Below are 23,989 nucleotides of genomic sequence, written 5' to 3'. Positions count from 1 at the left end.
GGAATGTGAATGAGGGTTCTAGGGTAAATGGTACTGTGTGTGGACTATTGATTACTGAAAGTAGTGAGGTATGACAGTAGACGCTGTGCAGTTATATTGTGTGCACATTTAGGAAACTGCTGTTCTTTTGTTTTATTTGTATAAAGTTTAATGCAATTTATTTGAATTACAAGTAATTTATTCATGTTATTATCTTCCCACACTGCATCAAGGAAAATATTTTTGTTTTAATTACACATTTCCAGATATAGAACAGATAGCCATGTGTAATACATTTGATGTTTAATTGTAATCAGTGAAGGGGAGTGTCATAAATTGCCTGTTTAAAAGTTATCTCATTGCTAACCAGGTATTGGGGGATATTAGTGAAAATCCAAATACTAGGATTTCATGCATTGGCTATTTGAGGGAGGTGGGGGGAGGATGACAAAAAATGGTACTTTTAATTATTAAGATTGTAATTACAAATTCATAATATATTTCTCAATCTCTCTAATAAGCAGGTTTTTTCTTGTCTTTTGTTTTTGTTTTATTAGCTTTTCTGTGGTGCTCAGAGTTAGTATTTGAGTACCTCTCAACACCTATGAGGTAGAGATCTGTGAGCTACTATCCCTTTTTTATAGATTGGAAACTGAAGTGCAGAGAGGCAAATGACTTGTTGGATTCATACAGGAAGACTGTGGAAGACTTAGGAGTCAAAGTTCCTGGTTCTCAGAATACAAAGCCATTCCTCCTCTCATGCGACACACTGTGTTTTTAAAGTTAAGAAATAGAATCTTTGATCTTTTATTGTGAAGAGACAGTTCCTTCTTTCCTCAATAAATAAATAAAGATAAATCCCACTCTTACATTTCATTTCTTACCAGTATGGCGAGAGTAAGCAGAAATGCTGGGTTTTGCACCTGTTGCTGCAGGAATCCTGTTGCCCTATTCAATAAGACTCAGATGAGGCTCGGAAGGCATACAATCTGGAGTGCATGCTTGTGTTTTTGTGTAAAGAAGCAGAATGCTCCTCTGACTATCACTTGCTACGTGATAGCAGCATTCCTTATAAAAAATAACTTCATTATTCTCATAACACAGCAGGTCAATGGCAGAGCCAGGACTAGAATCCAGTTCTCTCCATTCCTTGTCCTGTGCCCAACCTACTATCTACATTTATTATTCCAGCATATTGGTCTAAAAGACAGCATTTCACAATAGTGATGCTGCTGTCTTTTGTAAACAGTGTAGTGTTTATTTTAATAAGGGGTATGTTGTAGCTGACTTGATGAGTGGATAACCTGAATACCATGCCCCCTTGCAGGTATATGTTATACATGCTAGCCCATTAGCCATCATTCTTTCCTAGTGCTCTGTGCAGTACCACAAAGCATGGCCCTGCAGCTTACATGGGAAATAGGGAGAGGCTTGCTATGACCACTTCCCCTCCTATCAACCTATGCACAGAAGAGCAGCGCAGAGTATGGATTAGAACAGATGAGCACAGTCTTCCACTCTCATAGCTTCAACTGCTTAGCACAAAACAGACAGAAAGCTGTCCTAAAGTGACAACCAAGGTCTCCCGCAATACAAGTGAATCCCCAGGTGGTGTAAACTTGGCATAGCCAGCTCTATGTCACCTATGTCTCCCTCATATGTATCCCTTTCCCCAGCCCAGAGGACATGCTGAGGGTTGGGGGGACCAGGCAGAGGGCACAGCACTCCAACAGATCTTCATCCCCTACAGTCATTGGCTCCCAGGCAGCCTTCACTTGAGCAGCCTTGAGGATGTCCTTAATTATGTTAAGTATCAGAGGGGTAGCCGTGTTAGTCTGAATCTATAAAAAAGAAACAGAGGGTCCTGTGGCACCTTTAAGACTAACAGAAGTATTGGGAGCATAAGCTTTCGTGGGTAAGAACCTCACTTCTTCAGATGCAAGTAATGGAAATTTCCAGAGGCAGGTATAAATCAGTATGGAGATAACGAGGTTAGTTCAATCAGGGAAGGTGAGGTGCTCTGCTAGCATTTGAGGTGTGAACACCAAAGGAGGAGAAACTGCTTCTGTAGTTGGATAGCCATTCACAGTCTTTGTTTAATCCTGATCTTATGGTGTCAAATTTGCAAATGAACTGGAGCTCAGCAGTTTCTCCTTGGAGTCTGGTCCTGAAGTTTTTTTACTGTAAGATGGCTACCTTTACATCTGCTATTGTGTGGCTAGGGAGGTTGAAGTGTTCTCCTACAGGTTTTTGTATATTGCCATTCCTGATATCTGACTTGTGTCCATTTATCCTCTTGCGTAGTGACTGTCCAGTTTGGCCAATGTACATAGCAGAGGGGCATTGCTGGCACATGATTGCATGTATAACATTGGTGGACGTGCAGGTGAATGAGCCGATGATGATGTAGCTGATCTGGTTAGGTCCTGTGATGGTGTTGCTGGTGTAGATATGTGGGCAGAGTTGGCATCGAGGTTTGTTGCATGGGTTGGTTCCTGAGTGAGAGTTGTTATGGTGCGGTGCGTGGTTGCTGGTGAGAATATGCTTAAGGTTGGCAGGTTGTCTGTGGGTGAGGACTGGCCTGCCTCCCAAGGTCTGTGAAAGTGAGGGATCATTGTCCAGGATGGGTTGTAGATCACTGATGATGCGTTGGAGAGGTTTAAGCTGAGGACTGTAGCTGATGGCCAGTGGAGTTCTGTTGGTTTCTTTTTTGGGCCTGTCTTGTAGCAGGAGGCTTCTGGGTACACGTCTGGCTCTGTTGATTTGTTTCTCTATTTCCTTGTGTGGATATCGTAGTTTTGAGAATGCTTGGTGAAGATCTTGTAGGTGTTGGTCTCTGTCTGAGGTGTTGGAGCAGATGCGATTGTACCTCAGTACTTGGCTGTAGATGATGGATCGTGTGGTGTGTCCGGGGTGGAAGCTGGAGGCATGAAGGTAGGCGTAGCGGTCGGTGGGTTTTCGGTATTAGGGTGGTGTTAACGTGGCCATTGCTTATTTGTACTGTGGTGTCTAGGAAGTGGACCTCCCGTGTAGATTGGTCCAGGCTGAGGTTGATGGTGGGGTGGAAGCTATTGAAATCATGGTGGAATTCTTCCAAGGTCTCCTTCCCATGGGTCCAGATGATGAAGATGTCAACAATGTAGCGTAGGTAGAGAAGGGGCATGAGTGGACGAGAGCTGAGGAAGCGTTGTTCCAGGTCTGCCATAAAAATGTTGGCATATTGTGGGGCCATGCGGTGCCACTGGTCTGGAGGTATATATTGTCACCAAATTTTATCCTCAAGCACAATTATTTCAAAAAACTGGGAGGCATGCCAGTCCTCGCCCACAGACAACCCGCCAACCTTAAGCATATTCTCACCAGAACCCATGCACCACACCATAACAACTCTAACTCAGGAACCAACCCATGCAACAAACCTCGATGCCAGCTCTGCCCACATATCTACACCAGCAACACCATCACAGGACCTAACCAGATCAGCTACAACATTATCGGCTCATTCACCTGCACGTCCACCAATGTTATATATGCCATCATGTGCCACCAATGCCCTTCTGCTATGTACATTGGCCAAACTGGACAGTCACTACGCAAGAGGAAAGATGGACACAAGTCAGATATCAGGAATGGCAATATACAAAAACCTGTAGGAGAACACTTCAACCTCCCTAGCCACACAATAGCAGATGTAAGGGTAGCCATCTTACAGCAAAAATACTTCAGGACCAGACTCCAAGGAGAAACTGCGGAGTTCCAGTTCATTTGCAAATTTGACACCATAAGTTCAGGATTAAACAAAGACTGTGAATGGCTATCCAACTACAGAAGCAGATTCTCCTCCCTTGGTGTTCACACCTCAAATGCTAGCAGAGCACCTCACCCTCCCTGATTGAACTAACCTCGTTATCTCCATACTGATTTATACCTGCCTCTGGAAATTTCCATTACTTGCATCTGAAGAAGTGAGGTTCTTACCCACGAAAGCTTATGCTCCCAATACTTCTGTTAGTCTTAAAGGTGCCACAGGACCCTCTGTTGCTTAATTATGTTGTAGCTTAGAGCCACCTTCTCCCACCACCTTCTCAGCAGTGCCAAGTGTAAACTCAGTATGGTTGAGTATTGAGCTCGTTCATTTTAATAGGTAAAAATCTTTAAAAAAAAAAAAATCTATCCGGAAAAATACTGTGCCTTTAATTAACTTACCACTTTAGATCTATGATTTTTTTTTAATTGTCATGCCAGTCTAGTTGGCTTTTGTGTTTGTGTACTGTAAAAGCGTACCTATATTTTCTTCTATGTTTGATCATTAACAGTATATTATTTTGCCAATATATACTGTGAATAATATTTTAAACAAACCCTCTTCTGAGTATACTGTAAACTCAAGAAAAACATTGGTTTTGCCTTAAGGTTTTCATTTCTTTTTGTTTAGTATTAAATCAATATTTTAAGAGTGACTAAAATAAGAATTAGACAATTTACCAGTTTTATGCTAAACTGTTAAATGATATTGAAAAACGTAGGATGAGTGGCCAGGTGATAATTTTAACGTCTATAACCATTATTCTAGTTTGGTTTAGGAAGCCTACTAAAGCATTGCTTAGCAGTACTATGGTAAGGACTTTCCTTAAATATTAGGCATGTGTCTTGGAAAAAATCTTGTATCTGATTCTTCTTTTACCATGTAGTGTTATTGTAACCCTGCCGGTCCCAGGATATTAGAAAGACATGGTGGGTGAGATAATATCTTTTGTTGGATCAATTTTTGGTGAGAGAGACACACTTTCGAGCTTCACAGAGCTGTGACACTCTTAGTACCTTTCCCAGACCTGAGGAAGATCTCTGTGTAGCTCAAAAGCATGTCTCTCTCATCAGCAGAAGTCGGTCCAATAAAATACATTACTTGTCCCTCTTATTTTACCAGTATAAGTCAGGAGTAACTCCACCATAGGCGCCAACTCCATGGGTGCTCTGGGGCTGGAGCACCCACGGAAAAAACATAGTGGGTGCTCAGCACCCACCAGCCACAGTTGTTTGATGGTAGTGCACTGATCAGCTGTTTGGTGGTGCCCCCGATGAGCTGTTTGGTAGCTCTGGGAGTGGTTTGGGGAAGGGCTAAGAGCAGCAGACAGGCAGTGGCCTCAGGGAGGGGGTAGAGCAGAGGCGGGAAGAGGCGGCGCAAGGGCAGGGTATTGGGGGAAGGGGTGGTGTGGAGGTAGGGTCTCAGGGTGGAGCGGGGCTGGAGCACCCCCTGGGCAAACTAGAAGTCAGAGCCTATGAATTCCACTGATGTCAGTAAGTTTAGGCCACTGTAAAACTGCCAGAAGTGAGAAGAGAATCAGGCCCAATATTTTGATTTTAAAAATTGAGGGGGAAAGCCTTGAATGTGATTATTTGAGCGTGTCTATTAGTCACAAGGGTCACTGAGTTGGATAAAGTGCATTTTGATGTAATGTGGAAGATTCTGAAAACCTTTGTTTCAATAAGACTACTTGTGGAATCCAGTACTGTACTGCTTAATGTGAGAAGGGGTGGCAGAAGCTTACCCTTAGAACATAATATACTTTTTAAATTAAATGTAAATTAATAATTGGATACCCTTTGAGTAAGTATATCTTTAGTAAATAAATATTTATTAGGATGTTTGTTTCCACCATAATGAAGCAATCATAGATACATTACATGGCAACCCTGCATCTCATGACCAACAATCCTCTCTTCTCCCCAAAAAAGGAACATAAATATTTTAAATGATAAATAAAACAGTTAACTAGTAAAATGTTGAAGTAAGACTTGAGGAAGAATTAGACCGAAAAACCAGTTTTATAATCATAATAATTAATACCTGTCTAGCACCTTTCATCCCAGAGCACTTGACCTGTGACGTACAGAGAGCACCACTAAAAGGCAAACAGTTTTGGGGCAAAAGTCAGCAGATAGACAGTGCATAGTCACTAAACAGAAGTGCACAACATTTTCTGAATCTTTCCGCCAAGACTGGCTTTAGACTAGAGCTTATGCTCCAAGCATCACTAAGGGCCAGAGACTGCCACCCTTTCTCACACCGAGTAGTATCTTGCTCCATAAGTATTTCCACTGATTCCATCCATAATGTATTAATATTCTTTTGTTCTTGTTCTTGAGGTTGACTAGCTAGGTATCATTTCTACAGGGGTTAAGCAATCTGTGCAGTACTAGGCTTTTTACAGTGTATGAAAACCAGTGCCTTGTTTTGGTTACTTGGTTGTTGGGAGAGTCCCTGTGCATGTTGCTTCCTCAGCACGTCTTTTCTTGCCACATTTCAGTGTTGCATTCCAGATTTGCCCGCTCCTCATTGAATACCATCCAGACTGATCTGCCATAATCATCTCTTACTTATTCATGCCTTTGCCGCATACCTTCAGGTTGAGCTGTTAAATATGTCCTTGAAGCAATTTCTCTGCCCACCTTGTGAATGCTTGCCAAGTCTGTTCTGGATGCACAGAATACACATGGGAGTTATATTGTCATTCATCCAAACAAAATGTCCTGCCTAACTGAGCTGTGTTTTAATTAGCATGGTCTCAACACAATTTTATTTGCCATATTTAAACACTTATCAGCTGGTAACATTATACTTCACTTTAGTATGCATGATGAACCTGAAGTTGAACAGAGGAAATCTGTCAACATTTAAGCATGGAGGAAGTACTATATCCAGGATTCTCAGCCAGAGAGAAGTTAACATGACAAATACAAGTCAGTTTTTAGTTTGGTGCACAGCCTGATCATGTGATAGTGCAAAGAGAATATTATGAGGTGAGCATGAGCTACACAATCAATAAAAGCAACGTTCAACAGCAGGGCATTGAAATCTGGAAAACAATTCAGCAGAACCTAGCACCACTTACTTTTGCAGGTGCAGGCACATACCAACATCACCAGCATAGTGTGGCTTTATTTGATGATAAACTTAGTGATCCTCTTGAGTTTCAATAAGCATAAATAAGAAACAATCTCAGTTAAGTCACGGATCTACTCAAGTTAGAGGCCTTTAGATATATAAACACTGCTGAGGATGCCCATGTTCAGATGTTTTGTGATAATCAATTACAGCAGCAAAGATAATGCCTTAGAGATTTGGTGTGCAAACACAGCCCTGTTCAACCTCATCGGAAATATTAAATGTTTCAGAAAAAGCACCATCCACAAACGCTCTGCCCAGCATACCATTATGTAGTTGACCAACAATTTTAATGTACTTCCCAGACATCTGATCCTGGGCAGCACTTTCCATAATCCAGGTCTGCTGAGACTATTTCAATTGCATTTGTCAGCTCAATAAAGATTGAGTAGAGATCCATGTTCTGTTCTTTATATTTTTCTTACATTTGACATGCTATGCCAATAGTGCTTCTCTGTGCTTTAAATCCTCACTATATTTCCAGAAGTGAATTCTTTGTAACACTGGCAAGAAGCAATTAAGAAAACATCTAGCTAGAATACTCCTGGCATTAGAGAGTGGTCCTCATAACTACTGCTCTCATGCTGTTCCACTTTGTGTTTGCATAAGGTAACAGGTTGCATCTTTGAGATTCTCCAGGATTACACCATCTCACTAAACTGCTTCACTAAGCAAATGGATCTACACGACAGTCCCTATAGTTGTAGATTCCTGACAGTAAACCATTAGAAATAAATAACTCTTCTCTGAGCTAATCAGTGTATTAGTTTCAAGTGTAATAATCTCCTTCAATTTTTAATTGACATATTGCTTTATTGCTATGTCCTGTCACTTAATCATCAGTGATGTTAGGCAACCTATCTATCAAACTGGTCCAAATTTTCATTGGACTGTTGCGGGATCTCAGTTTTGTCAGGAATCGGTATTACTTCGGTCTTTCAGTGGGACAGAACTTCTGTAACAAGGTCCATAAACGTCCTTCAAAGCATTGTAGATGACTTTGTGTTTCATTGGTTAACAAGTCATTGCGTGTCATGACTCCTGTGCTGTTACTCATTTTGCATAGATTAATTTGTATTGTTTTCAGCAAATCACTGGAATATACCGGGTTCAACAAAAGTTTGAGTGTAATCATTGTGTTTTCCATAACTATTTGGCCTTTTCTTTATTCTCACCAAACCGATGCTTGTACTTTACTTGAACAAAACGAATGATCTGACATCAGTAGTATGTTAAAAGTAACATGTTGAATGAGGAAGTCAGTCTCAAACTTGGTGTTCCTATTTTCTGGAACCTGGAAGGAAATTAGATTAGTATGGTAGTGATATTGCTGTACAATTTTTAATATTCATAGAATCATAGAAGATTAGGGTTGGAAGAGATCTCAGAAGGTCATCTAGTCCAACCCCCTGCTCAAAGCAGGACCAACCCAAACTAAATCATCCCAGCCAGGGCTTTGTCAAGCCAGGACTTAAAAGCCTCTAAGGATGGAGATTCCACAACCTCCCTAGGTAACCCATTCCAGTGCTTTACCACCCTCCTAGTGAAAGTTTTTCCTAATATCCAACCCAGACCTCCCCTACTGCAACATGAGACCATTGCTCCTTGTTCTGTCATCTGCCACCACTTTGACCAGCCTAGCTCCATCCTCTTTGGGACCCCCCTTCAGGTAATTGAAGGCTGCTATTAAATCCCCCCACACACACTCTTTTCTTCTTCAAACTAAATAAGCCAAGTTCCCTCATCCTCTCCTCATAAGTCATGTGCCTCAACCCCCTAATCATTTTCATTGCCCTCCTCTGGACTTTCTCCAATTTATCCACATCCTTTCTGTAGTGGGGGGCCCAAAACTGGACACAGTACTCCAGATGTGGCTTCACCAATGCCGAATAGTGGGGAATAATCATTTCCCTCGATCTGCTGGCAATGCTCCTACTAATGCAGCCCAATATGCCATTAGCCTTTTTGGCAACAAGGGCACACTGCTGACTCATATCCAGCTTCTCGTCCACTGTAATCCCCAGGTCCTTTTCTGTAGAACTGCGATTTAGCCAGTCAGGCCCCAGCCTGTAGCAGTGCATGGGATTCTTCTGTCCTAAGTGCAGGACTCTGCACTTGTCCTTGTTGAACCTCATCAGATTTCTTTTAGCCCAATCCTCCAAGTTGTCTAGGTCACACTGAATCCTATCCCTACCCTCCAACATATCTACCTCTTCCCCCAGCTTAGTGTCATCTGCAAACTTGCTGAGGGTTCAATCCATCCCATCATCCAGATCATTAATGAAGATGTTGAACAAAACCGGCCACAGGACAGAGCCCTGGGGCACACCACTTGATACCGGCTGCCAAGTAGACATTGAGCTGTTGATCACTACCCGTTGAGCCTAACGATCTAGCCAGCTTTCTATCCACCATTCTTCCAATCCATACTTTTTTAACTTGCTGGCAAGAATACTGTGGGTGCCCATATCAAAAGCTTTGTTAAAGTCAAGATATATCATGTCCACCGCTTTCCCCATATCGACAGAAACAGTTATCTCATCATAGAAGGCAATCCGGTTGGTCAGGCATGACTTGCCCTTGGTGAATCCATGTTGACTGTTCCTGATCACCTTCCTCTCCTCCAAGTGCTTCAAAATGGACTCCTTGAGGATCTGCTCCATGATTTTTCCAGGGACTGAGGTGAGGCTGGCCGGTGTATAGTTCCCTGGATTCTCCATCTTCCCTTTTTTAAAGATGGGCACTATATTTGCCTTTTTACAATCATCCGGGACCTCCCCGATTGCCATGAGTTTTCAAAATAATGGCCAAGGCTCTGCAATCATATCAGCCAACACCTCAGCACCCTCAGATGCTTTAGATCCAGACCCATGGATTTGTGCATGTCCAATTTTTCTAAATAGTCCTTAACCTGTTCTTTCACCACTGAGGGCTGCTCACCTCCTTCCCATACTGTGCTGCCCAATGCAGCAGTCTGGGAGCTGACTTTGTGAAGACGGAGGCAAAAAAAAGCATTGAGTATTTCACCTTTTTCCACATTATCTGCCACTAAGTTGCCTCCCCTATTCAGTAAGGGTCCCACACTTTCCCTGATGTTCTTCTTGTTGCTCATAAAATGAACTGGCAACATCTAACTGTCCAACATTATCTTAGATTTGTATACTGCCACACATCACCATAATATCTGTGTGCCTTCCATGTAAAATCAATAGCAATTGCAAAGTCCCTAGGGGTATATCTACACTGCAATTAAAAACTCAAGCTGCAGGGTAGACTTCCGGGCTGTAGGACCCTGTGAGGGAGAGGGTCCCAGAGCTCGGGCTGCAGCCTGATCCGAAATGTTTAAACTGCAGTTAAATAGTCCTGTAGCCCAAGCCCTGCAATCCAGAGTCAGCTGGCACTGGCCAGCTGTGCATGTCTATTAGCAGTGTAAACATACCTTAGTAGGCTTCATGAGTTTCTGGCTCTTCTTCTTTTTAGGGGTATGGAAGTTCTGCTTGCGGGCAGGTTATGATTCTGTTTCTGTTTTTCTTTTAAGAGAGGAGTGAGATAGTAGCTAGGAAGGGGGTAACTCTGAGTGTCATTCTTGTTGTGAAAAGGCTTTGTCAAAGAGAGAGACTTGGCAGCATTTTCTAAAGTTGGCCAGACTCTGATGACAACAGTTGCACATAGTGATCAGAACCTACCCACGTGTGAGTTTGTGAGAGAAGAGGGTGCAAAGGTGCCTCTCATTCCTTCTCTTTCCTATAGTAGAACAGTTTGGGAACAGTCTCCCACCCTGCCTGTTACACCAGGTGTATGGTTCATTGGTTGGGAGCGGGGGAGGGACTGGTCTGACTACTGGCCCTGGATTGCTTTGCACAGATGTTGGTCTCTGCCGCAAATGCTAGATCTTATCACACTCTTGAATATTATCCAACTTGACAGAAAAATACATCAGTCTTGTGATGGTAGAAAATACATTGTTTTGTCACAAGTTTACTTTGGTAAGCTTTTACATAAGTAATTACCACCTGGAGAAACCATAGAGAAATACCTGCAGGGATTAAGACACACCCTGTCTGCACTAGGTGTTGGACCTGGTGTAGGCTGGAAGACAAGGACAGCAAGGCTTCTAAGGATTGGAAGACTCAGGGCCACACAGAGGTTTTGGGGACTTAGGGCAAAATCTGAAACTGAGGCCCCCCTACCCTTCCAAAACAAATTGCCATGGAAATAAAAGAGTTTAAGAATAGTGAAGAGGATGGGAGGGGGAACCAGTGAGGGCCTTGCCCTGTGGGGTCATTGCCCTCCCTCTGAGACTGGGGGGCTGGGTGGTCAGATAGGGCCCAGGCCCCCGTGGTTGCTGCCATCTCTGTGGGGATGGTAGGGACTCTGATCTGCATGCAGCTGGAAAGAGGGGAAGCGCTCCCAGTCCTGCCTCTCCCTGATCTCCAGCCGGTTGCTAGTGGGAGGGGTATGGCCAACATGCTCCTACCTCTGGGCTCTTGGCCTGGTGGGTCGCCTTGGGCTCAGTGCAATGATGCCAGCAGCGGTGATGGCAGTATCTGGATCTGGCCAGGGTGAACGACACTCCCTGCACTATCAAGTGCTAAACTCTGAGTGCCGCTGTGCCACCGTGTGCCAAGTCAAAATGCCAGTCACTCAGATTTGGTCCAGGCACCTCTCCGTCATGAAACTCAGACAATTTCTCCCAAAATGTTGTTGTTCCAAGACAAATGATATAGCCTCATTTGAACAAGCCTTGTATGTTTCACCATGTTTGTGAAAAATCAGATTTTTTTTTAACTGAAATAGTTCTACCAATACAACCCCTAGTGTGGACATAATTATGTTGTATAAAGATACCTATAGTTTATTTCCATGTATGGCATGGCGTCAAGGCCTTAGTCTCTACTGCCAAAGTCATCTCAAAGTTCCTAATGGCCAAACTGTTTGGATCACTGTCATAATGAGTTTACTTGTATTAAAATTAAATTGCCTACCTGATTTCTTTATGAATAACTTCTACTTCTGAGCCTTATTTTGGCAGAGGCAGTGAAAACTGGTGCGATACAGGCTGCTGTGCATTCCTCTAGAAGAAGTGTGTGTATGTCTTCTGTTTAAACAATCAATAATAGTACTATCTCATGGCTTTCACTTTTATAACAGACTAATTTATACTTTTTGTTAATTAATCAGATAGCATAATTTTCCTTTGGAGAATCAAGGCCCTATACCAGTACTTCAGGTGATGACAAAACAGTATTTCCTATGCAACCCTTTATATTTCACCTACATGTTCACTCACCTAAAAAACACCCTACGTGGGAGTTGTTATCCATTCAAGGCTAGTTTATTTCTTTTCAAAGTGTGTTTAAAGTATATTCAAATTTTTTGCATTGTTTAAAGCAATGTAGGAAAAGTGTGCCACTAGCAACTTTTCCAGTTAGTCTGGTAATAATTATGAGTAATTTCTTGGTCCAGCTTCCAAGCTGTCAAGAAAGACTAGATTGCACGAGTGAGTTATTTTGTCAATGAAAGAGAAATACTCCCCATATATTGTACTCCTACATTTAAAACATTGATGAGAATACATTTTTTGAAAAGAGATACAAGATTGCAAAAGCAAACCGCAAATTATGGTCTACTCAAAGCAGTGCTTAAGCAAGCAGCCCAGTGTTCAAGATTTCCAGTGAGGCAATGACACTCTCTAAATGTTTTTTCCCAAACATTGATGCTTCTGCTCTGCAACTTTGATCCTTATTTTGATATCAAAAGTATCTCTAATGAAACCAGTGGAGTAACATCAATATAAAACTATAAGAAGTGAGGTTAGAATCTTAAATCTTCCCTAAACATATTAAAACCTTTAATCTTTTAATATTGTACCACCAGGTAAATATACCAAGGAAAAAGTGTAATTTCTATTTCTATGTTTTTGTTAGTATATTAATAAGCAAAAACAGTCATATAATTAATTTATCGGATGAATAGTTTTTATAGTCAGGAAAAATATTTTCAACATCTTTGCTCTATATGCTGGAGCTAGAATGAAAATGGGTGTGTTCTTCTGAACATAGATTTCTGTATACATATATATAACATAGATTACCATATATTGGAGCTAGAATAAATGAAAATGGGTATGTTCTTCTGAATATAGATTACATTTGTGTTCTTCTGAACATAGATTACATTTCCTACTCATTTTGGACCATTACAGTAACAACTCACGATTTCATCCAGGAGTAAATTGCAATACCCAACTTCCCTTATTGTGTTAATAATGGTAAGTCCGAATGCGTCATACTCTTGAGGTGTTCAGATTTGCAGAAATATATATACATATACATATTTTTAAGTAACAAATTCCAAGGGAAAACTGTAAGTGCGTAGTTCAGTATTTCAGCAAACTCTTATTTCTAAATGTAAAGCAAAACTTCATTAAATAAAAATTACGGATAAATTATTTTGGACTTTTGTGATTTTAGTGCAATAAGAATTCTGCATTTCCAATTTTATCTTTTTAAGAACAGGATACATTAACAAGACATCAGTAGCCCCAAATGTCATGTAATACTGTGTTCATAGTATGGTAATATTTAGAACCAATTGAATACTTGTATTGAAGTTTGATATTGTATATAAAGTTGTTGTTTTTTAGTTTTCCTTTCCCAGAGAAAATAACTGGAGTTTTTTTTGTTTTAAAAACATCAATAAGAAGTCAGGTGAAGTAGACTTACCAATTTTTTTTTATCCAGCATGTATAGATTACCAACATTTTCTGGGTTGCTGCCATGAATGTGCATTTAAGTTATACAGGATTTTGTCCCAATATGATCAGTCATTATTTATGTGAAATAAACTTCTGATTCTATTTGAGCAATATATGCATTTAGCATAAGCAGAGTTCTGGTCTTGTGTTATTAAAATGCATAGAGCAGCCACCATATGCTGGGCTTTTGCTGAAATATGCTTTTAATTGAAGCAGAATTATAGCTATATATTATCAGTGTGAATGTAGTTAGAGTACAGTATTGGCTGCCACAGTGGCTCATTGCACTGTGGTACTAGTACAACAGGCTATATTTTGTGGGTTTGAATTTAGATATCACCATAGGGTGTCTAGGTTAGGTGCTCAGTGGTGGAAGTGATCAAATACAAACTGTCTTCTGTGAAAATGTATTCTTCCAGTTGACAAGATAAACAGCATTTGTCCTCAAGAAGAATGGTTACAGCAATACACCAACCATATTTGTATCAACAGTTGTACATTTAATACTGTTTAAGATTGCTTACGTACATTCCAATATGTAGCTTAAGAGTGCCTTGGTATCACAAATAATACTGGAAAAGAAAGGTCATATTTACTTTTTTCTGAAAAAGAGAGATAAATAATGGTGATTTTTCATAAGCTTATACTATAACTCTCAATACCCTCAGTGGTTAAATACATTTACTTAGAGCAGTATCTTTTTTATTCTTTTCCCATTCATAATCCCAAGATCAACTACTGTGGCTCCGTATCTTGGAATTCTTGGTGTTTCTATCCCAGAATACTCTTATTGTGTTTCAGTCAAAAACCAAAATGCATCATATTTAGTTAGCTTTAAAGTTTATTGTGCTATATGTAGTCAAAATAGATATTTAGGCCTTGATCATGAACACATTTATGCATGTACTTAATTTTAAGCATGTACGTAAACTGCAGTATTCTCATTGATTTCAGAGGAGCTAATCACATGCATAAAGTTACAGTTGCAGGACTGAAGCCTCATATTCAGTGCATATACATTTTTAATAATCCTACATATAAAAATAATTCTACTTATAAATGAATGTGCAAAGAGAACATATGATAGAAGTATATAAAATGAAGAATGGTAAATCATGTTCCTGTTGACCCTTTTTAATAATGCAACAACAAGCAGCTATCCAATGAAATTGAAAGGCAACAAATTTGAAACTGATAAAAGTATCTTTTATGCAACCTACAGTTAAACTGTGGTACTGTCACAAGATATCATTGAGATCAGGAGTTTAGTAGGGTTAAATAAAGATATTAGACTTTACACACACACACACACACACACACTCTCTCTCTCTCTTCTCTCTCACACACATTGTCTAGCTATGCCGAAAGAATGACAGGAGACATTAGATAGGGTTTAATCAGGCCGCAACTTTATTATTAGATATCTGTCTGGGACTAACCCAGTGGATAAAATGTGCAGTGCAGGTGAAAAGTTTGTCCCTCCAGCAGATCCACCAGCTCCCCCGCTTTTCATCCAGGTCCCTCCAGCAATTCCCTTGCCAGGACCTTACCAACCACCCCCCCTCGTAGGAGGGGTTAAGGTGGACTATAATGATGGGGGGTTGGCTCCCTCCTGTACCAATCAGAAGAGTCTCCAGCTGCCCCCGGCTTGCTCAGTTACCAAGCACCTCTTCTTAATTCTTTTTCCAAGCCATTTATCCGTTCTTTTGTGCCTTAATTTATGGAGTACCTGCACTGAACATCCGTTATACACTTAAATAAAGAGTTGCGACATATGGCCTACCGCCCGTCATGCTATGCATGAACAGAGCCCACCTGAACCTGCTGCGAGGAAGGCGAAAAAACCCCCACTGCATCTGGCCAATATGGTGGTAAGGGAAAAATTCCTTACCAGCCCCCCTTAGCGGGGCGGCTATCGTAATGCCCACAGCAGATATAGCTAAACACCTGGTATATTTGTGACCTAAATAGGGAGGGAGGGTGGTTGCTGCCCAGCCTGTTCCGAGTGAATGAGGAAAGGGACCAGGCCCAGCCTGACCTTTTTAAACCCCTCATTCCTAGATGGTGAGTCATCCACCATGCTGAGGGCTCTTCCAGCAGTTTTACGTCTCTCCTCCTCCCCCAAGCCAGAATGCATTGCCCTCTTCTCCCAGACAGACAGACAACCCACCCCTCCGCTTAAAATACAGGGCGGTGATTAGGAAAAAATGTCCTCTTTCGGCCAGTTATTCTGTAATTGTCCGTAATGGGGTTCCTTGAATCTTTTTTGAAGCATCTCATACTGACAGTTGGCAGAGTCAGGACACTGAACTAGATGGAACATTGTCTACCTTCTATGATAACTTCCTTATTTCTGATTGTACATTCTTATTGAAAATGTGCATGAATTCCATCTTCAGTAATGCCGTACATTCAATTAAACTAATTGCAGATATCTATTATTTAAACTGTGGTAGCGTCCACCATGTGCAAAGTGCCCTCAAAACAAAGAATATGTCATATCAAGCTTCAAAGAGCTTGCAGTCTAAAAATGATTATGGGTATCTTATCTATCTATGTAATATTAGGGCCCTGATCACTGAGATGAAAAGGTATTTTTCAGCCAGAAAGGGTATGTTTTATTTGTATATAAAAGAACCTTTAACATTCAAAGAGTTCATATACTACAGTGATTAGAGTCATATTAGTACACTTTATCTATCTATCTATCTATCTATCTATCTATCTATCTATCTATCTATCTATCTATCTATCTATCAGTTTCAATTATGTAATCAAAATTCTCAACCCTCCCAAAAAACAGCTCCAGGACCCCAAAACTGAGAACCATTTTTCTAAGAGGAATAAAATTACCAGTAGAACCCAGGTGCTTTAATGTAACATAAATTCCAGTAGTATGAGTAGTCTAAAATTATCATCATCAGTGAGTACACTAATGAAACCTTTGTTTTTCTTATAATTTCAAACTGCAAAAGAAGGTCTTTGGGGCATAATAAGACGATAGTATACAGTATCAGTTTTAATACGTAATGTTCGGAATAGGAATGGTGTCTGATATTAATGTATTTTGAAACCTTTGTTGTTAAGCTTTTCTTTTCTACTGAATGTTATTGCCTACAGTGGCCACAAACACAGATTGAACAGGACTATGTTGATAAAAAAGGAGGATTTCCTCTCTTGTACTAATGTGTGTTGTCTGGCATGGGGTTATTTTGCTGACTAATTGCCACTGATTTTTTATTTATGCTTTTTAATTAACAATTACATTTTAAATACCTCACATAAATCTACAGTCTCAGTGTGTGGGGGGGGGTAGGAGGGAGAGGCTGTTCAACTTTATGATGATGTTTTACCATGCAGAAATATTTTAGTATTAGATTTCACCGAGCCCCCATTTTTGTAGAGGTTCTCCTCCAGTTTTTTAACACTTTAGAAAGGGCGACCTCATTTTGCATTTTTATCTCAGTTTACTATAGGCTTTCACTAAGTGAAACTTTCTTTAAGAATAAATACCTATCGATTGTTTCCTGATATTTTATATAACATATTGCAGCTAATGACTGTTTAACCATTATAGTTTTTATGGACAGGAACGAAAGCCCTTCGAATCATAATCACCTTTAATTTCAATAATAGTATTACAAGAACAAATAAAATACTTAGTTGCCTTTCAAGGTATTTTCTTTAGCCAAATATGTTAAAAGAAATAAGCACAAAGGATTTAAATTAAACTCTTTTTATATTGTAGTCTGCTCATGTGATTCTTTTCCCCCTACATTGAAACCCTATTCTTTCTGTCCGTATTCCGAAGATTTCTTTGCAAAGGTCCAGCCCGAGCAGGTTGATTACACACTTGTTACCTGTAATTCAATACAGCAGTGCCCTGTTTACAAAGTCCAGATTTCCTGTGCTGTCAGTTAGGGCAATCAGCACAAAGACCAAGAGCTTTTGGAACTAAATAAACAATGAGAAAAACATTCAGGGCTGCCAGTAACCCTTCACAGGTAATTTAACAGCCTTTGACTACAAGGCATCAGTTGTTGTAGATGTCTGCTGAGTATGAAATCTGACATTCTGTCTTGCCATGTTCTGCCAATAGGTCTGTACGTAATCTCTTGCTGAGGTTCACTGGAGCTCCTTCAGTGAATTGTGCTTTCATATTGAACCTAAGTGGTTTTATTATGACAGACGTCCACACCTGCATTCTGTCACGTATGTGTCATGTAGTCTTCTGATCTGATATATCAAATTATTTAAAATTTTGGGATTCACTAAACTGGGATCTTTTCATCTAAAAAAAAATATACCAAGAAAAAATCGAACTTGACAAGTTCGAGCATTTTGAACTGTCCTGGAAAGGTTTAAATACTAACAACCAGGCAATTGCCACAGTAGGATCAATGCAAATGCCATATAGATAGGACTGTGCTTTCATTACATGCAGAGAACAGAAAGATCGCTATTTTGTAGGTGCCCTTTATGTATTGGAATAATTAGTGTCATTGTCTAAAACTGCGTGTTTATGTATTTTTAATTTAACTTGTTTGCTTTCTGATACATTTGATGACTTTGCTGATGGTCTGGATAATGATTGCAGTGGCTGTTTTAAAGACTATTTACATGTATCAAAGCAGACAAAAAACATCTGTGAGGAGAAGAGCATAGAGACACGAATCCATCTGGGTCTGTGTCAGAAATGTTCATATCTCTTACTTTAGCAATCAGATGGTATTGTGAGCAACAAAAAGTAATGCACCAACCATAACCATCTATACAAATCCTAAAATGTATCCATTTCAAGAATCAAGACCGTAAATATACCACACGTAAGTAAAATATTTATATAAATCAACAACCTAAACTATCACACAAATAAACTTTTTATCAGATGAGTACAACTTTGTTAAGGGTTTATCTATACTCACTGTCACACAGATTATTGCTATGATCTTGGGGATTCTCCCCCTTTTTTTATTTCTGCTACACCAAATGGACATGCCATTCCTTGCATACTAATACATTCTATATTCCATCCTATCTATAACTGTACAAATGTAAAAACTAAAACCATTTTAAAAAGTGAGGTCTGTGAAAATTTGTCTTTTTTAACTTGGTTAAAAATATACTTGTAGTACTATTTGAATCTCTGGCTGTCTATCAGTGACCTTTGAATTTCAAGCATTCTGTAATCTAATTATGGGTACTTAAACAGAAACTGGCTCCCTATTTTATCTTCCACTTTTCACTATATGAATTTCTGCAAGCCGTATTGTGGTCAATTTAAAAGGAAATTGAGATGTGTTCCTTACTGCCTGTATGTCCAGTTGATTCACCATGTCTGTCCTGTAACTGTGTATCAGGGAATGGGAGTGTACAGTTGTTCAGAAGAAGAGCTTTGAAAGGCAAGGTGCCAGTTTTGAAAGGCAAAGGTGCATCATTGACATCAGCCTAGGAGCTGCAGTTATTTACACACCTCTAATGTTGACGGTTTACATGGAGTTATATATCCAGTTTATACAGACCCTGTCTGTGATACTTAGTAATCCCAGATGGTGGAACAACACAGGCTGAAGGCTATTTACATCAAAAGGTATACAGCTCAGGTGGAAAACCCTAAATTCTGTCAGGATCCCAGGATTCTCTGTGTTCTTCCTGTACTGCTGAGCAGTACGAAGCAGGAAGAGAGCTGTCAGTGTAAGGTAATGATAACTGTAATTTTTATGTGTGAATATGCAGTCAGGAAGGACAATGATGTAGAAACTCTGTGAAGTCAGGGATCTCATCGAGAAAAAATCTCTGGCATTGTGGTGCAGAGACTAACTTGTGCACAGTGCAGGCATGGTAAAGAATAAGAATTCTAGTGTAATAAAAGTTTACATTCGAGGCCTATAACAGAAGCTACAAAGTCATTGTGGCACAGAGATCCACAGGGAGTAGCTAGGTCCTTGCTTGCTCCAATAGTGGGGCAGATTTCTTCAGGCAAAAGTTAAATACTAGACAGCTTTCAAGGGCCAAAGAGAAACTGATGGCAGCCAAAACATAATATATATCAATCCAGTCTAGATTTAACTGTTTTCTTGTAATACCGTGCACTTTTGATTGACAGGAATAAAGGTGTGAATTGAAAAGGTTTGAGAGTGTCAGCTGAAATTGATGGTGAATGCTGTAAGTTTGTTTTATGGAATTTTACTTGCCTTGGACAAAACTTCCTTAATGGTTGTAAATTGAAACTGGAAGCTGATAACAAGTATGCCTTTTTGTTCCCTATAAACTGTCCACAGGAGCCTGAGTTTGATAAGCTTTGGGATATGTTGCATGGCCAGCCCATCTTTTCTCCCTAGGATTTGGGAATGTGTGTAGTGTCATGGGAAATGCAGGGGAGGGGAATAAAGAAATTGTTGAAGGATTTAAAGGAATTTAGGCATTTCTGTGCTCAGTATTGCAACTTGACTGACTGTGAAATCTCATTTTGAAAAGTGATTTAGGCATTTAGGAGCCTAGATCCCATTACCTGTCAATGGGATTTGACATTTTTACCTAACTCCCATTTGAAAATTATATTTAGGCTCCTAAATCAGTTTGGCATTGCAATGCTGAGCTCTGCAATACCTAAATACCTTTTAAAATCTGGGACTACGTCTAAAATACAAATATAAATGTATGAAATAATGCTAAGTGGTTTTGACGAGCCAAAAGAAATTGGCTAAATGGTGAAGGCAAAAAAGGCTGCTTAACTTCAAATCCATGATGGGTGAGTGCACTGAGTAGAGAGAGTAGGGAGCTGGAGGAAGAGATAAAGCAATGAGATCTGTCTCTTTTTTTAAAATGTGCAACAGAAGACGCAGTGTATCCTTCTGTCCATCAGAGCATGCCTTAATCAATCCACCACATCATTCCTATTGATGACAGTTATAGTGTGTCATGGAGAGAAAGGCAGTCTCTGGGCTAACCATGCTTTAACCTATTCATTAGTGTAAAAGTTAGTACCACCAGGACTTGGATGCTTATCCAGAAAAGATTAATGACCTAGTATAGCTTGGTATGTACTGCTCTCATTGATCCTTCATACTCTGAAGATAGACTACAGTCATCCAGGGTTGAAGGCATGACTCACTATAGCAAGGTGCTGAATCACCGTGGCAAAGGTCTGTGTTCTTGAGAAAGAATGCAGTCTTTTGACCAGTCATGTGAAAAGGTGTTTCTGGTTATGGGTACAGTTTGGATGCCTACATTAAATTAGATACTGGGTAGTTAATGAAGTTTGATTGTCTGATAACCTAAGTAGGTTGACACCATCTCAGGTAGAGGTTGGAACACCTTAAGATACGTTTCACTGCAGATAGCTTGAGTTAATCTACACTCAAGTTAAATCCTCTCAAATTAGTCTATTTTAGGTAAGAACGGACATACTGCAAAACAACACTTAAGCAATAGAGAGTGTTTGTATTAGTAGCACAGAGTATCTGAGTCTCTGCTGCAGTCCTAGCTTGCGTATCAGCAGAACTCTAGCTTCAACTCACATTTCAGGACAAGCTAGCTAGCTTGAGCTTAAAAGATCCTATAACTCAAGCTACAGATTCTTGTATGCGCGACAAGAGTCAGGTTAGGGCAACACTTGAGTTATACCTTGAGCTAACATTGCAGTGAACATAAGCTCTTAATGGCAGATATTGGGTGAGGTAAGTAAATGGTCGGATGCAGTCCACACCTGACAGGATGCAAGACAATTACATGACTTAGGGTATGTTTTCATTGCCATATTGACTTGAGTTACATATACTTGAGTTATTCCTCTCAAGATAGCCTATCTCATGTGAGAGCAGCCATATTGTGAAATAACATTCAAGTTACTGTGTCCACACTGGCTCTGGACTCATTCATGTGTGGCAGAAAGATTTCTGGGGGAACGTCGAGTGATTCTTAGTGCTTCAGTAAGCTGACCTGACCTATGAATTCTCTTACAATGTAGAAGAACTTGCCTGTCTTTTATGGGCACTCAGGGGGAAGTAATTGGAAAATTAGTGGCAGTAACCTGTGTCCACTCTGCAGAGTGTTCATGTTAATGACTGATGAGTTGTGCTTACTTGAGCTTTAGCCTGCACTCCTGTTGAGACTAGCCAGCCAGGTTTTTGTGTGTGGACAGGAGTTGAGTTAGAGGTAATGTGAGTTATAACTTGAGTTAACTTTGCACCAAAGGCAAACGCATAGAGTGCTGCTTAAAATTAATGCAGGAATGGATTCCAAAAGCAATGACTTATTTTGCCAGCAGTAGGCCAAAACACCAGTCTAGTAAGGGACCTAAAGCTCATCTTAAGGCTCGTCTTCAATACAAAATTTGATCATGTTAGAAGCTGACAAAGATTTGTCAAGTTAGCAGACCTTCATTAGAAAGCCCAAAATGTTGTTTTCCAAATCTCATAATTTTTAACTTAATCTCATGATGTTTAGGTCTGACACATGATTTATGAATGTTTGAGATGTGCAGTACTACTGATGTGACTTGATTTTTTTTTTTATTATATACTGTATTTTTTTCCATGTTCTATACCTTTAACTGCCTTCCTACAGGCAGAAGCAGATGCCATTTTGTGTTCAGATGTGGCTTGCTTTGGAGAGAAAGCGAGGGCTTGTCTACATGGTGCTTTAGTCCACACCAGAGGGATGTAAATTCTAGAGCACACTAGCATGTTGCACACTAACTGACCCATGTGAACCCTGCAGGCAGACACTAAAAGCTCTCTAGTGTGCATTAATATAGTACTATTTGAAATATTTGCACCCTTCTCGTGAGGATACTGTGAGAAGCCCACTGTGATCTCTCATGAAAATTCAGTTTTGCTCACCCTTGCTTTGTTACCCCTTAATATAAAATAAAGGTGGTTCTAACAAAGTGCATTCTCATTATTTATTCAAAAATATAACTGAGATATTAATCATTTGTATTTGTTTATTTTGCAGCCACGACTGTATCCTCAGTAGGCCCCATTGCTAGTGGACCCTTTTTGTGGGGGAGAGTTTCTGTTCCTTCCCTCTAGCAACAACCCTTTAGTGCACCCAAGAGCCATTTGCACACTGGGAAGTGACGATTCCCAGTGACACATATAGGCTGTGGGACCTCAGTGCGAGCTCCCCAAATCCGCATCACCTACATTTTACATAGAGGAAACACACCAGTTCCACCCAGTTATGGTTCTCTGAGGTAACAGAGGAGGGGGCAAGATTTGGCTCATTAGAAATTGTATTCCTACAAAGTGCAGCAGTTTTGGTCCAGTGCAATTTTACGGGGAGTTGCTAATATCATATATTTTGAATATGATTTTTCTTCTAATTCCACATTTACTTATTCATTTCAGTATAGTATCTGCTTGACTTTTACAATAGGAATTCATTTCAATACAGTACAGGTCAAGCAGGCGCAGAAATAAAAATGAAAGGACCCCAGCACATGCTATTAAACAGGGAATGCAACCATAGTCTGAATATGTACCACACACAAAAGGAAAAACACAGGTGTAAAAACAAGTTTCAGATATGTGCCATCATTATACATTGCCACAATACAAGTTCCAGCAATATTTATTTCCTGCAGTGACCGCGCTGATAATGTCCATAAAAAGAAAAACTGCCTTTAGAGAATACTAATCAATGATCACCTCAGTTAGGAAAATCTTTTATTCCAAACTTTGAATAAACCGAACTTATCAAAGAAAAAATTACCATAGTCATAGACAAATTTGTTCTTCAAAATCACTAACAGAAAATAGGGTTGAGATTGGTTTTCAAGGGTTAAATATCTCTTAGTGCTAACATTACATGTCAGAAATTTATTTTCACATAGAAATCTGTTAGATGTTCTATATTAGTGCCTTGTTCTGAAATGTGAGGTTTATAAAAATTCCCTGAAAACAAAACATTGAAGCTATATTTCTCGAGATCATTTTTAATGTGGGTTTAGTATCAGTGTCAAAGGATCTAAGATTACTTAGAAGTTACAGAGTTAAGTTATAAAAAAGGATTACATCACAGAAGCTTTTGCAATGGATATATTCTAAAGCAAAAAATTACAGCAATAAAACAAGTCAGTAAAGATTCCCAAGCACACCTATATAAACTGCTTCCTCTGCATCTAGAATGAATCCCTCATGCTTTCTGTGGGACCAGTCAACCTTATTGCAGCTCTGAGTTCTGATCTGAAATAAGTTACTCCTGCACTTGCAAAACCTTTGAACTGATTTTATTGGTCTGGATGCACAGAGCTTTGCTTTGGCAATGGCAAACCCATTTTCTCTTGGAGTACGCCTTGTCTT

At 39.9% G+C, this 23,989-nt stretch overlaps 1 protein-coding gene across 4 annotated transcripts in view; it reads left to right on the top strand.

The window, feature by feature from the left end:
* Nucleotides 1-23,989, top strand: part of ZNF407 (zinc finger protein 407) — a 449,103-nt gene that overhangs the window by 338,582 nt on the left and 86,532 nt on the right. Inside the window, exon 9 of one of the 4 annotated variants that reach the window (XM_065582015.1) lies at nt 624-23,395. The exons of the other annotated variants lie outside the window; for them this stretch is intronic. Coding sequence (XP_065438087.1) covers nt 624-760 — 137 coding nt within the window. The 3' untranslated portion in view covers nt 761-23,395. Of the gene's footprint in view, nt 1-623; nt 23,396-23,989 lie in introns of those variants that run through there. 4 annotated transcript variants of the gene reach the window in all.

Source organism: Chrysemys picta, chromosome 2 (assembly GCF_011386835.1).
Source record: "Chrysemys picta bellii isolate R12L10 chromosome 2, ASM1138683v2, whole genome shotgun sequence".
In the NCBI taxonomy this organism is placed as follows: Eukaryota; Metazoa; Chordata; order Testudines; family Emydidae; genus Chrysemys; species Chrysemys picta.
The sequence above is the reverse complement of the archived record's forward strand: the minus strand, read 5'-3'. Positions and strand labels throughout refer to the sequence as shown.